Source organism: Moschus berezovskii, chromosome 1, assembly GCF_049115385.1.
Source record: "Moschus berezovskii isolate FMDL1 chromosome 1, NW_MosBer_1.0, whole genome shotgun sequence".
NCBI lineage: Eukaryota > Metazoa > Chordata > Mammalia > Artiodactyla > Moschidae > Moschus > Moschus berezovskii.
In genome coordinates, this window is record NC_142460.1 from 105,852,153 (window position 1) to 105,864,741 (window position 12,589).

The 12,589-nt window shown below is 40.6% G+C and overlaps 1 protein-coding gene across 7 annotated transcripts in view; it reads left to right on the forward strand.

Moving 5' to 3' along the window:
* MCF2L2 (MCF.2 cell line derived transforming sequence-like 2) overlaps positions 1–12,589 on the forward strand; it is a 299,932-nt gene that overhangs the window by 169,271 nt on the left and 118,072 nt on the right. For all 7 annotated transcript variants that reach the window (XM_055409620.2, XM_055409628.2, XM_055409637.2 and 4 more), the window contains exon 15: positions 10,317–10,402. In XM_055409620.2, the coding sequence (XP_055265595.2) occupies positions 10,317–10,402 (86 nt within the window). The remainder of the gene's footprint in view (positions 1–10,316; positions 10,403–12,589) is intronic.

The window sequence follows — 12,589 nt, forward strand, 5'->3', positions numbered from 1 at the left end:
AGAAGGCTGACCGCCGAAGAATCGATGCTTTTGAACTGTGGTGTTGGAGAAGACTCTTGAGAGTCCCTTATACTGCAAGGAGATCCAACCAGTCCATTCTAGAGGAGATCAATCCTAGATGTTCATTGGAGGGACTGATGCTAAAGCTGAAACTCCAATACTTTGGCCACCTCATGCGACGAGTTGACTCACTGGAAAAGAATCTGATGCTGGGAAAGGTTGGGGGCGGGAGGAGAAGGGGACGACCGAGAATGAGATGGCTGGATGGCATCACCGACTCTGTGGACATGAGTTTGAGTGAACTCCGGGCGTTGGTGATGGACAGGGAGGCCTGGCGTGCTGTGATTCATGGGGTCGCGGAGAGTCGGACACGACTGAGCGACTGAACTGAACTGAGGTTAATACAGGGTCCAGAAAGTAGGAGAGTGAGGTTGTGACTATATTCACCTATAAGAATGTATTTTTCACTGAAGGAACTGCATGAAAAAAAAAAAGAATAACAGTAAGACCACTGTTGGCTTTGCTCTTTGACCAATACAAAGTTGACCTGACTGAAATATTTGATGTGTCCAATTTGGGTGGCTTATGGCTTATTCAGCTCAATTTAATAAATATCAAAGCTATTGCTATGGGTCACATATGGGAAACAATTCTAATATGGGACCTAAACTCAAGAAACTTATAAGTTTCAGGGGAGAAACAACCTATTTCTAATAATTTATAATATAAAGTAGAATGACATACCCCTGGTAAAAGGAATATCATGTATTAGAAGGCAGAAGTTTGAGTAAGCTCATGGACATGAGTTTGAGTAAGCTCCGGGAGTTGGTGATGGACAGGGAAGCCTGGCATGCTGCAGTCCATGGGGTCACAAAGAGTCGGACAGGACACGACTGAGCGACTGAACTGAACTGAGAAGGCAGAAGAGGGGACAGTTCATAACAAGTGTGTCGGGAATGTTTTTTCAAAGAAGGTGGCATTTGAACTTTAAAGAATAAGTACAGAGTGCCAGTCTGGATTCCTGGTGTTTCATAGCAGTTTCTCACTAGCTAGCTACTTTATACGTGGTAGTGTACATATGTCAGTGCTACTCTCTCAGTTTGTCCCATATGCTCCCTCTGGTGCTCCGTGGCAACCTAGAGGAGTGGGATGGGGGTATCAAGAGGGAGGGGATAGATCCTTACAGCTGATTTCCAGTATCAGACACATATAGATGCTTATAGCGAATTTCTATTGTTATACAGCTGAAACCAACACAACACTGTAAAGCAAGTATCCTCCAACTGAAAATTTTAAAGAAAGAATAAACGCAACTTTGAACACGATGCAGTTGAAGGCACTGAGGTGAATGGTACAAGCTGTGCAATTTCAACTCTAGGACGTTCTAGAAAAGGCAGAACCCATGGAGACAGCAAAAGATCAGTGGTCGCCAAGGGTTAGTGGGGAGGAGGGATAAATAGGCAGAGCACAGAGGAATTTTAGGGCAGAAAAGTACTTTATGACCTGACTGTCAGTGCAGGTTCTTGTTTGCAGCAAGTATACCCTCTGGGGATGTGACCGTGGGGGCTGGGGACAGGGGATCTCTGCCTTCCATTCACTTTTGCATGGAACCTAAAACTACTCTGAAAAATAAAACCTATTTAAAAAAAAGAATAAATGCAGCTTTGAAAGGTAGATAAGACAGAGAAGGCCAGTCCACGATGGGGAAGGAGTAAAGCCTCAGAAACCTGAAGGGAGCATAGGCTATTCTGGGAATAGTCCAAGAAAACTGGGAAGATAGACCAAAGACAGGTTGCTTAAGGCTTTGGTTGAGGGTTTTTGCCAACAATGGCACCTGTGTACTGTCACGACATGGATACAGCAATGGAGAGTAATATGATGAAGACAGACAGGCTGACCACCTGCCAGCACTTGTCACTTGTCAATCTTGTCAATCTTAGCTGAGATTTCGATGTTGAGACCCTACTAATGGCAGTGGCAAAAAAAGAAGATGGCAGAGCTCATACCCATTAGTCCAGATGGTCCGCTGCCCCCCTCCCCAGGAATACTCTACACTGTTCAAGAAAGTTTGATGAATTAAGGAATAGATCAAGGCAGAGAAATAAGAGGATAGATTTAATGGGGAAGGAAAGGAAGACATTGAAGAGTCCTTCAAGTTTTTCATCTTGGATCCCTCAGTAGATGAATTTGTTAGCCAACATAGAGCACTCAGTTCAGTTCAGCTCAGTCATGTCCGATTCTTTGCAACCCCATGAACCACAGCACGCCAGGCCTCCCTGTCCATCACCAACTCCCAGAGTTCACCCAAACTCATGTCCATTGAGTCGGTGATGCCATCCAGCCATCTCATCCTGTCGTCCCCTTCTCCTCCTGTCCCAATCCCTCCCAGCATCAGGGTCTTTTCAAATAAGTCAGCTCTTCACATCAGGTAGCCAAAGTATTGGAATTTCAGCTTCAACATCAGTCCTTCCAATGAACACTCAGGACTGATCTCCTTTAGGATGGACTGGTTGGATGTCGTTGTAGTCAAAGGGACTCTCGAGAGTCTTGTCCAACACCACAGTTCAAAAGCATCAATTCTTTGGCACTCAGCTTTCTTTATAGTCCAACTCTCACATCCATACATGACTACTGGAAAAACCATAGCTTTGACTAGCTGGACCTTTGTTGGCAAAGTAATGTCTCTGCTTTTTAATACGCTGTCTATGTTGGTCATAATTTTCCTTCTAAGGAGTAAGCGTCTTTTACTGCAATGACCATCTGCAATCACCATCATGGCTGCAGTCACCATCTGCAGTGATTTTGGAGCCCAAAAAAATAAAAGTCTGACACTGTTTCCACTGTTTCCCCATCTATTTGCCATGAAGTGATGGGACCAGATGCCATGATCTTAGTTTTCTGAATGTTGAGCTTTAAGACAAATTTTTCACTCTTTTCTTTCACTTTCATCAAGAGGCTCTTTAGTTCTTCTTCACTTTCTGCCACAAGGATGGTGTCATCTGCATATCTGAGGTTATTGATATGTCTCCTGGCAATCTTGATTCCAATTTGTGATTCATCCAGCCCAGTGTTTCTCTTGATCTACTCTACATATAAGTTAAATAAGCAGGGTGACAATATACAGCCTTGACGTACTCCTTTTCCTATTTGGAACCAGTCTGTTGTTCCATGTCCAGTTCTAACTGTTGCTTCCTGACTTGCATACAGATTTCTCAAGAGACAGGTCAGTTGATCTGGGATTCCCATCTCTTGAAGAATTTTCCACAGTTTGTTGTGATCTATACAGTCAAAGGCTATGGTATAGTCAATAAAGCAGAAATAGATGTTTTTCTGGTACGCTCTTGCTTTTGCAATGATCCAGTGGATGTTGGCAATTTGATCTCTGGTTCCTCTGTCTTTTCTAAACCAGCTTGAACATCTGGAAGTTCATAGTTCACATACTATTGAAGCCTGACTTGGAGAATTTTGAGCATTACTTTGCCAGTGTATGAGATGAGTGCAATTGTGTGGTAGTTTGAGCATTCTTTGGCTTTGCCTTTCTTTAGGATTGGAATGAAAACTGACCTTTTCCAGTGCTGTGGCCACTGCTGAGTTTTCCAAATTTGCTGGCATATTGAGTGCAGCACTTTCACAGCATCATCTTTTAGGATTTGAAATAGCTCAACTGGAATTCTATCACCTCCACTAGCTTTGTTCTTAGTGATGCTTCCTAAGGCCCACTTGACTTTGTGTTCCTGGATGTCTGGCTCTAGGTGAGTGATCACACCATCATGACTATCTGGGTTGTGCAGATCTTTTTTGTACAGTTCTGTGTATTCTTGCCACCTCTTCTTAATATCTTCTGCTTCTGTTAGGTCCATACCATTTCTGTCCTTTATTGTGCCCATCTTTGCATGAAATGTTCCCTTGGTATCTCTAATTTTCTTGAAGAGACCTCTAGTCTTTCCCATTCTGTTGTTTTCCTCTATTTCTTTGCACTGATCACTGAGGAATGCTTTCTTGTCTTTCCTTGCTATTCTTTGGAGTAGAGCACTCAGGAGGAGCAATAGAAAGCGAGGACTTATGCAGGCTGAATTCAGCATTTGTGATCTTGTAAATCTGTAATAGCAACTCACACGCTGTCTGTTGGCTATTTTATTCAGAGATTCTTACTTTCCATACCTCTTTTGCTTTCTTGGGTTTTCATTATTAATTTACAGTGCCAGAAGAGGCTTAAACACTTCTTATAATGATCACTCTTCATACTTTAAATAAAGAGGGTAGGACTTCCCTGCTGGGTCAGTGACTAAGACTCTGTGTTCCCAATACAGGGGGCTCAGTTTCGATCCCCAGTCAGGGAACTAGATCCTGCATGCTGCAACTAAGATCCAGTGTCGCATGGGTAAGTAAATAGATAAGCTAAGTAAATAGATAAATAAATATTTTTAATAAAAATAAATAAATAATGAAGAGGGTGGTTCAGCTCCCTATTTGCCTTCCATTTTCTCTCTCAGAATTAGGTCTAGCAGCTTTCCTTTTAAAGAAATGTGATAATATAATAAATCATACTTTTAAATTACCAGATACCATCTCTTTAAAAGAGTTGGAGATGAATTTGAAGTCGCTCTCCAAGCATTCCTAAAATCATAATGAAAATCACTCAATTTCAGGGAAAAACTAATTTGATTCTGTTTCAGATGTTGCTGTCTCTCTTTTGGAGGGAAAAGGTTAATAATCAATTGAAAATTAGCTCTTGATAATATTTACAATGTAAGTTTTTAAAAGATAGATACTTCAGAGAAATTGAGATAAAATTTTTTTTTTTACAAAATTCCTTTAGGTTTGGCACTTCAGTTCAGTTCAGTTCAGTCGCTCAGTCGTGTCCAACTCTTTGTGACCCCATGAATCACAGCACGCCAGGCCTCCCTGTCCATCACCAACTCCCGGAGTTCACTCAAACTCATGTCCATCGAGTCGGTGATGCCATCCAGCCATCGCATCCTCTGTCGTCCCCGTCTCCTCCCGCCCCCAATCCCTCCCAGCATCAGAGTCTTTTCCAGTGAGTCAACTCTTCGCATGAGGTGGCCAAAGTATTGGAGTTTCAGCTTCAGCATCAGTCCTTCCAATGAACACCCAGGATTGATCTCCTTTAGAATGGACTGGTTGGATCTCCTTGCAGTCCAAGGGACTCTCAAGAGTCTTCTCCAGCACTACAGTTGGCATTTAGCCTATTTTTTTCAAGTTTTGAAAATATGTCTTTCTTCAAAACATAGGGGAGACAAAACAATCAGATTCTATGTTGAGTAGATATAGGAAGTCATGATTAAAGGTGATTCGGGAAAAACAGCGTGTGGGTTGGTGTCACTTTGAAACCAGGGAGAGGCTAAGGTACTGGGAGTGATGCAGGGCCTGGAGCAGCTGCCAGCCTGCCTTCCTTAATGAACACACAGTAGGAGGGAGTGCTCCACCTGATTGGCCTCCCAAAGGAGTAGTTTGTGGGTTGGTTCCCTTTTACAGCACCAGTTGACTGAGAAAATCCCTTCTTTGGGATGCCCTGGGGTATTTCCATGTCAGGGTGACTGAAGGAAAACAGGATATGATTTCACAAGAAACTTGTTCTGCTTTCAAATCACCTCATTTTATAATTCATTCAGTGAGACTTGTAAGGAAACCCTAACAGAGAAATAAAGCAGCAATTGGTGGGTTGGTCTGTGGTCAGTTTTCTTTGTTCATTAATTGAATCAAAAGACCAATATTTGAAAACAAGCAAGCATTTATTTGTATATGTTCACCTCCTCATAGAGCTTTCAGGAAACTTAATTCAAAAGTTTCCCAAAAGTACTCTAGCTGTAGGTTAGCTTTCATCTCAAAATTGGAAGCAATAGCACCTATGTTGGTATTTTATATTATAAACAGAGGAACATTTAATTGCCAAATTACTCACCTCTCTCATTTTACACAGAAGAAAATGGATGCCCGGGAAGATTAAGTGACATGGCCAGCATCTCCCAGCTAGTGACAAGTGTGGGGGCTCTATTATACATGAGCAGGTAGCAACTGCCCAGCAATTACTGAAGATCAGCATGCTGAGTGCATTACATAATTGCCTATTGTAATCTCTACCCAGTAGATATTAAAAGAACCAACCATAAATGCCATTTATTAAGCTTTTCCTTTGTGCTAAGTATTTTAATGTTTGCCAGCAAAGGTCCATATAGTCAAAACTATGGTTTTTCCAGTAGTCATGTATGGATGTGAGAGCTGGATCATGAAGAAGGCAGAGCACCAAAGAACTGATGCTTTTGAATTGTGCTGTAGAAAACTCTTGAGAATCCCTTAGACAGCAAGGAGATCAAATCAGTCAATCCTAAAGGAAATCAACCTTGAATATTCATTGGAAAGACTGATGCTGAAGTTGAAGCTGCAGTACTTTGGCTATAAAGAGCTAAGTCATTGGAAAAGACCCTGATGCTGAGAAAGATTGAAGGCAGGAGGAGAAGGGGGCGACAGAGGATGAGATGGCTGGATGGTATCATCACTCAATGGACATGAGTTTGGGCAAACTCCAGGAGATAGTGAAGGACAGGGAAGCCTGGCCTGCTGCTGTCCATGGGGTCACAGAGTGGGACCCGACTTAGCGATTGAACAACATCAATCACAATAACCTTCTGATGTAGATGTTATTACACCTATTTTACTCATAGAGAAGTAAGGTGCTACCTAAGGCCACTTAAAAAAAAATAAGCCGGGGATTCCCACCCAGATTTATCCCTCATACCTCAGTTTGTATGTTTTTTACTCAGTGTTCACTCTTTAAGAGATTTTCAAATTATAGGTCACAGTAGTAACAGTGAACTCAGGTGGGTTTACTAGCATTTATAAATAAATAAAAAGAATAGAGTGCAATGGGATAGAATTTAAAATAGAATGTATCCAATCACAAAATCACACAAACATTTTTCAGTTACATGTACATCTGTTGTATGTTTTTTCCAACTCCACCAAACAATTAAGTCAGTTCTACACAGTCTACCCTCTTTGTTATGACCAACCTTGATAGTATATTAAAAAGCAGAGACATTACTTTGCCAACAAAGGTCCGTCTAGTCAAGGCTATGGTTTTTCCCGTGGTCATGTATGGATGTGAGAGTTGGATTGTGAAGAAAGCTGATCGCCGAAGAATTGATGCTTTTGAACTGTGGTGTTGGAGAAGACTCTTGAGAGTCCCTTGTACTACAAGGAGATCCAACCAGTCCATTCTAAAGGAGATCAATCCTGGGTGTTCATTGGAAGGACTGATGTTAAAGCTGAAACTGCAATACTTTGGCCACCTCATGCAACGAGTTGACTCACTGGAAAAGACTCTGATGCTGGGAAAGGTTGGGGGCGGGAGGAGAAGGGGACGACAGAGAATGAGATGGCTGGATGGCATCACTGACTCTGTGGACATGAGTTTGAGTGAACTCCGGGAGTTGGTGATGGACAGGGAGGCCTGGCGTGCTGTGATTCATGGGGTCGCGGAGAGTCTGACACGACTGAGCGACTGAACTGAACTGAACACAGTCTACCTGGAGATAGCATCAGATTTCACACAATGAGGACTCAGCCTTATTAAGACTGCTCCCCAGCCCCTTCAGAGGCCAATGACAAACCCAAGTTGTCACCTTTGCTTCTGAGAAAATGGCTAGGTGCTTCCTAAGAGTTACCTCATTAATATAAACCTAAGTGTGGCTGAAAGGGATTTGTTATAAATATCAAGACACTCTTAACACAGGAAATTTTAGGAGCTCTGTGCCAGAAATAGGATGAAAACCAAATATCGATTTCTCAACTATAAATCACAACATATATGTGTAAGTGTTATTATGTAGACATTTTTGCTATGGACTGTGGTCAGATTTTGAAAGCCACTGCACCAAAACTAATCCATCTAAACCTTAGCAAAACACTGGAATACAGTGCAGTTAACTGTAGGCTCTCATTTAAAGAGTCCCCAGATCTGCTGTGGGTTCTCCCATATATCTTCAAAAACATGGGTGTTGTATTCTGTCAACCTTGATTGACATAGGACTCTCCTTCCACCCTGACACCAACTGTCTGACATGTGGCCATAAGAATGTAGGTTGATACAACCAAGTCCATACCCAGGCATTTCAGCAAGCCTGTGAAGTCCTCTCATACATGGCAGTCTGTAAATTAGAGGGGCATTATCATTCTGTATAAAAGATGACAAATTTCACACCTGCACCTTGAAAAGTCACTGTTATTTTTCCATCACTATAATAGGTTATCATGAAATAAGTTACTCTACAATCCACCATATTAACAATAGATCACTAGAGTTAGAGCACAGTTCATTTCACAAGCATAAGCGAGTTTTACAGTGAGAGGGAGTTTTGTTAATAATGATAGCTACTCTTTCTGAAGGTATTGCATGTTGTGGATTCAAAGGTGAGTAAGGCTGGAGCTCAAAGTCTAGTGGGTGTTTTTGTCGTGGTAATATCACAGAGGAGGAACTAGGAAGGGAGGCAGTGTAACATTAACTGCCATAGTAATTAGCTCAACATTACATAGAAAATGTGAAGAAAGACCTTTGATAGTGTGGTGAAGATACATAGATTAGTTTGAATCCAAGGACTGATATTTACTTCTGTATATGATTGAAATGAAAAATAAATTCTAGTCTCTGGTCAAATATATGTAATAGGGGGAAGTGAAACTTTAGATTCTCATTGAAATGATATCCTATATTAAAAGAAAAAAAATATGAAACTGAATGGAAGATTGTTCTTATATTTTAGAGCTAAATTAGCAAAGCTAGTATCGCAGATCCTTTATTTATTAGCCTGTTTTCTGGATATGATACCAGGTTTGGGAAGATATCTATAAAAGGATAGTAAATCCTTGGTTTTCTTTCATACACTGAACACTTTAAAATTGCTGTTTCTGTAGTCTGCATTGTGTATAATGAAACAACCTTAACTTGACTGCGCTCTGCTAATCCAGGTAGAGGATACTCTTGCATTGTTTACGTCTATCTGAGCAGCCTGTCACTCTGACCTGTTCTACAAGTTCATCTGAGACTGCGCAAAGCTCTTCCTTCAACTTTTAGCTCAGATTACAAGGAATCTTTATATTTATTCATTAAATTTCCCTTAATGATACTTTTGCAAGAGGGCCCCTTCTAAACCTCTACTTTCTTTTGTGACAGTATAAAATAACTCATTTAAACAGAACATAGCAGGTGGGAAGAACTCAAATGCTGGCTAATTATTTACTTGCTGATTATTGGTTAATACCTTTATTATAATACTCCCGTTGCTATCAATATGATACACAAATTCACGTCCTTGTTAAAATGAAATTTTCTTGAAAGTAAATTGAGTAGGGGTCTTGTCTCTTCTTGAGAATTAAATGCCCAGTGTTATTATGAAAAAGATCCCCTAGCCTATTGGCATGTAGTGCTGTTACCAGAAGGGGAACCCCTCCCCCCCACCACCACCACTTACAGAGCCCAAGAGTGGGCTCTAACACTCGGAAATGAACTGTCCAAGGAGACACACGTACTGACAGAGCAAGAGAGTTTTTTGAAAGGCGCTTGAGTGGAGAGTAACAGGGGAAGCAAAGCCAGGTTTGGCAGGTATGGCAGGGAAACCTGCCACATGGCTCTCAAGTTTTATTTTTAAAGGGTTACCTTTCTGGGTTGTCTCTGGCCAGTCATCTTGCTTAGCCCATATTTGGTCTAACTCAAGGTCCTTCCTGGTAGCACAAACATTTCTCAACCAAGGTGTATCCCAGCATAAGGGTTTCTGGGAGGTTGGCAGGACATATTATGGATTGGCATATCCTCCTTCCTTTTGGCGCCTCTCAAATTCTCTCAGAAGCAGCACTTTGTTCCTTATCAGGACCTTCTGTTGTGAGACAGCTCATGCAAGTGGTTACTATTGTGCCTGGCCAAGGCAGGCAGTTGCATGGGGTCCATGTTCTAGGGGAGGAAATCAAGAGATTCAGTGAATTTGCTCAAGGTCTTAGAGGTGGCTCATAGTGGAGCAGAGCTTCCAACTATCAGCTGGCTTTACCAGCTGCATTGGTGACCACTCTGCACTGCCCAAGGAGGCAGTGTGATGGAACGGACTTGTGATTACCAGCCTATGAAAAGTGGACCCCAGACTTATCTCCTCTCTGCCTTTAGCTCTCTTTCTAAGCTTGAGCAGGTCACAACTTCTCCAGAACTTGACTTCTTAACAAAGAAAGAGAAGACATTTGGGAATAGAAAAATGTAAGTAAGAGTCCTCCTCCCCAAATTGATGATCTTATCAAAATTTCTTTCACTTTAGAATGAAGAAATACTTGAAAGCAGTCATGATGCGGAAAACCCTGAGCCAGAGCAACCTGACAACTCCAAAAATCTTTCTCCCAGCAGGTAACATTGCACATCCCTTTGTAGAAGTAATTTTAACCCTTTAGAGGGGTGAGTGTGGAGGGGGGAGGAAGGTGGGATATACTCGCTTTTAAATCTCATAACTAATCTTTCCTAGATAAATTCACATATTTATTCTGTCTACTAACTAACCTTCATTATTTACCCGTGAACAAAATCCATGAACTTCATAAAAGCAACAAGCAGGAGCTAAAAAATGGCATCTTCAAAGGCTTTTTAAAAACACTGGATTATCAAGAAAATTGTAAATGAAAAGCTATTGTGAATATGAGTTATTGATTTTAAAGCACTTAAAGGATATAGGTTCCCCAGAGACATAATTTATACAAATGTAATGCTATTTGGGGGGGCTTCCCTGGCGGCTCAGTGGCAAAGAATCTGCCTCACAGTGCAGGAGATGCAGGTTTTATCCCTGGGTCAGGAAGATCCCCTGGAGAAGGAAATGGCTATCCACTCCAGTATTCTTGCCTGGAAAATGTCATAGACAGAGGAGCCTGGCAGAATACAGTCTAGGGGTATTGATTGTATTGACACAAAAGAGTCGACACAATTCAATTACTAGACAGCAGCACAGATGCTATTTTTGGCATATAGAAAGGTGTCTGCATGCATATGAATGTTCTCTTGATCAGAAAGCCTAAATATTATGGCAGTTAAGACCAAAAGGATGAGATGGTTGGATGGCATCACCAACTCTATGGACATGAGTTTGAGTAAGCTCCAGGAGTTGGTGATGGACAGGGAAGCCTGGCTTGCTGCAGTCCATGGGGTCGCAGAGTTGGACACGACTGAGCAACTGAACCGAAATGAACTGAAGACTAAAAGCATGAGAGGAAACTCACTTTTTAAAAAGCTTTATACTCAGAATTCTCATCATTACGTCTAATCTAGCATTTGTCATGTTTTTTTACGCACACCATTTGACTTATAAATTCCTTTATGAGCTGCTTTTATCCCCCAGAGTCTATCACATTTAGCTCTTAGCAGGCCTCCATAAACATACTTGTAATGAAATGAACAAACATCTTTTGGAACTCGCCTCTTGATTAAAGCTAATATTAGTTTAATTAGACTACTTGCTATTCTTTCCCTTTAAAGTGTATTCAAGGAAACGTGTCGGCTCTTACTGATTGAAATATACCTTTAATTATAGTAAAAAGAGCAATTCAGCATATCTGAAAGTGTATTAGGTTGGGTTGTGTCTGAGATGAACCACTTGGCAATGTATTCTGTTGTTTTCCTTAATTGACAGTATATCATTGGGAACTTCTCTATTACTACAACCATATTTACTTTTATAATTGTAGTTTGTCTTATAGTTAACTTATAGCTTTAAGTTAATTGGTGAATTATTATATTAATTTATAGTAGTGGTTTAGTCACTAAGTCATGTCCAACTCTTTGCCACCCCATGGACTGTAGCCCCCCAGGCTTCTCTGTCCATGGGGTTCTCCAGGCAAGAATATTGGAGTGGGTTGCCATTTCCTTCTCCAGGGGATCTTTCCAACCCAGGGACTGAACCCGGGTTTCCTGAATTTCAGGCAGATTCTTTACCGACTGTGCCATAAAGCAATGATTAAATCATACTTCTAATAAGAAATACAAATAGGAAAAGTTACAGCATTTAATGAAACAAAAAATATCTAAAATTCTTACAAAAGAACTTTGAGAAAAGGCCAAATTAGCTAGTGGATTGAGCAGGAGATAGGAGAAACTGTAAGATTACTCATTTTGTTCTCCCAGAAGCTTTGAATAAATACTATAAGATCATACCTTTGCTGTAACAATTTAATCTATATTTTCTTTTTTACTTTTGATTTTATAGTTTTGAGTTTTTATGTATAACTAATATAAATTTGTTGGGCTACAGTTGGATAGGTATAATATGCTTGGCATATAGTAAGCATTCAGATTTTGTTGAATAAATTATAAACTTTTAAGTAGTACAGGTAAAATGTTATAACAGTATCCATTAAGGGTTCTGAATAATTAATCTCTTTTCACATTTGGATGGCTTGCCAGAATAACATTATTATATTTGGAAAAAGTAATGATTTTAAGCATTATGTGATAATACTAGGCATAGTCCCTACCTTCAGAACTTATATTTTGGCTAGGGAAAAAACACATGAAATGATTCCTAAGTAGCACAATAATATATGTGATTCA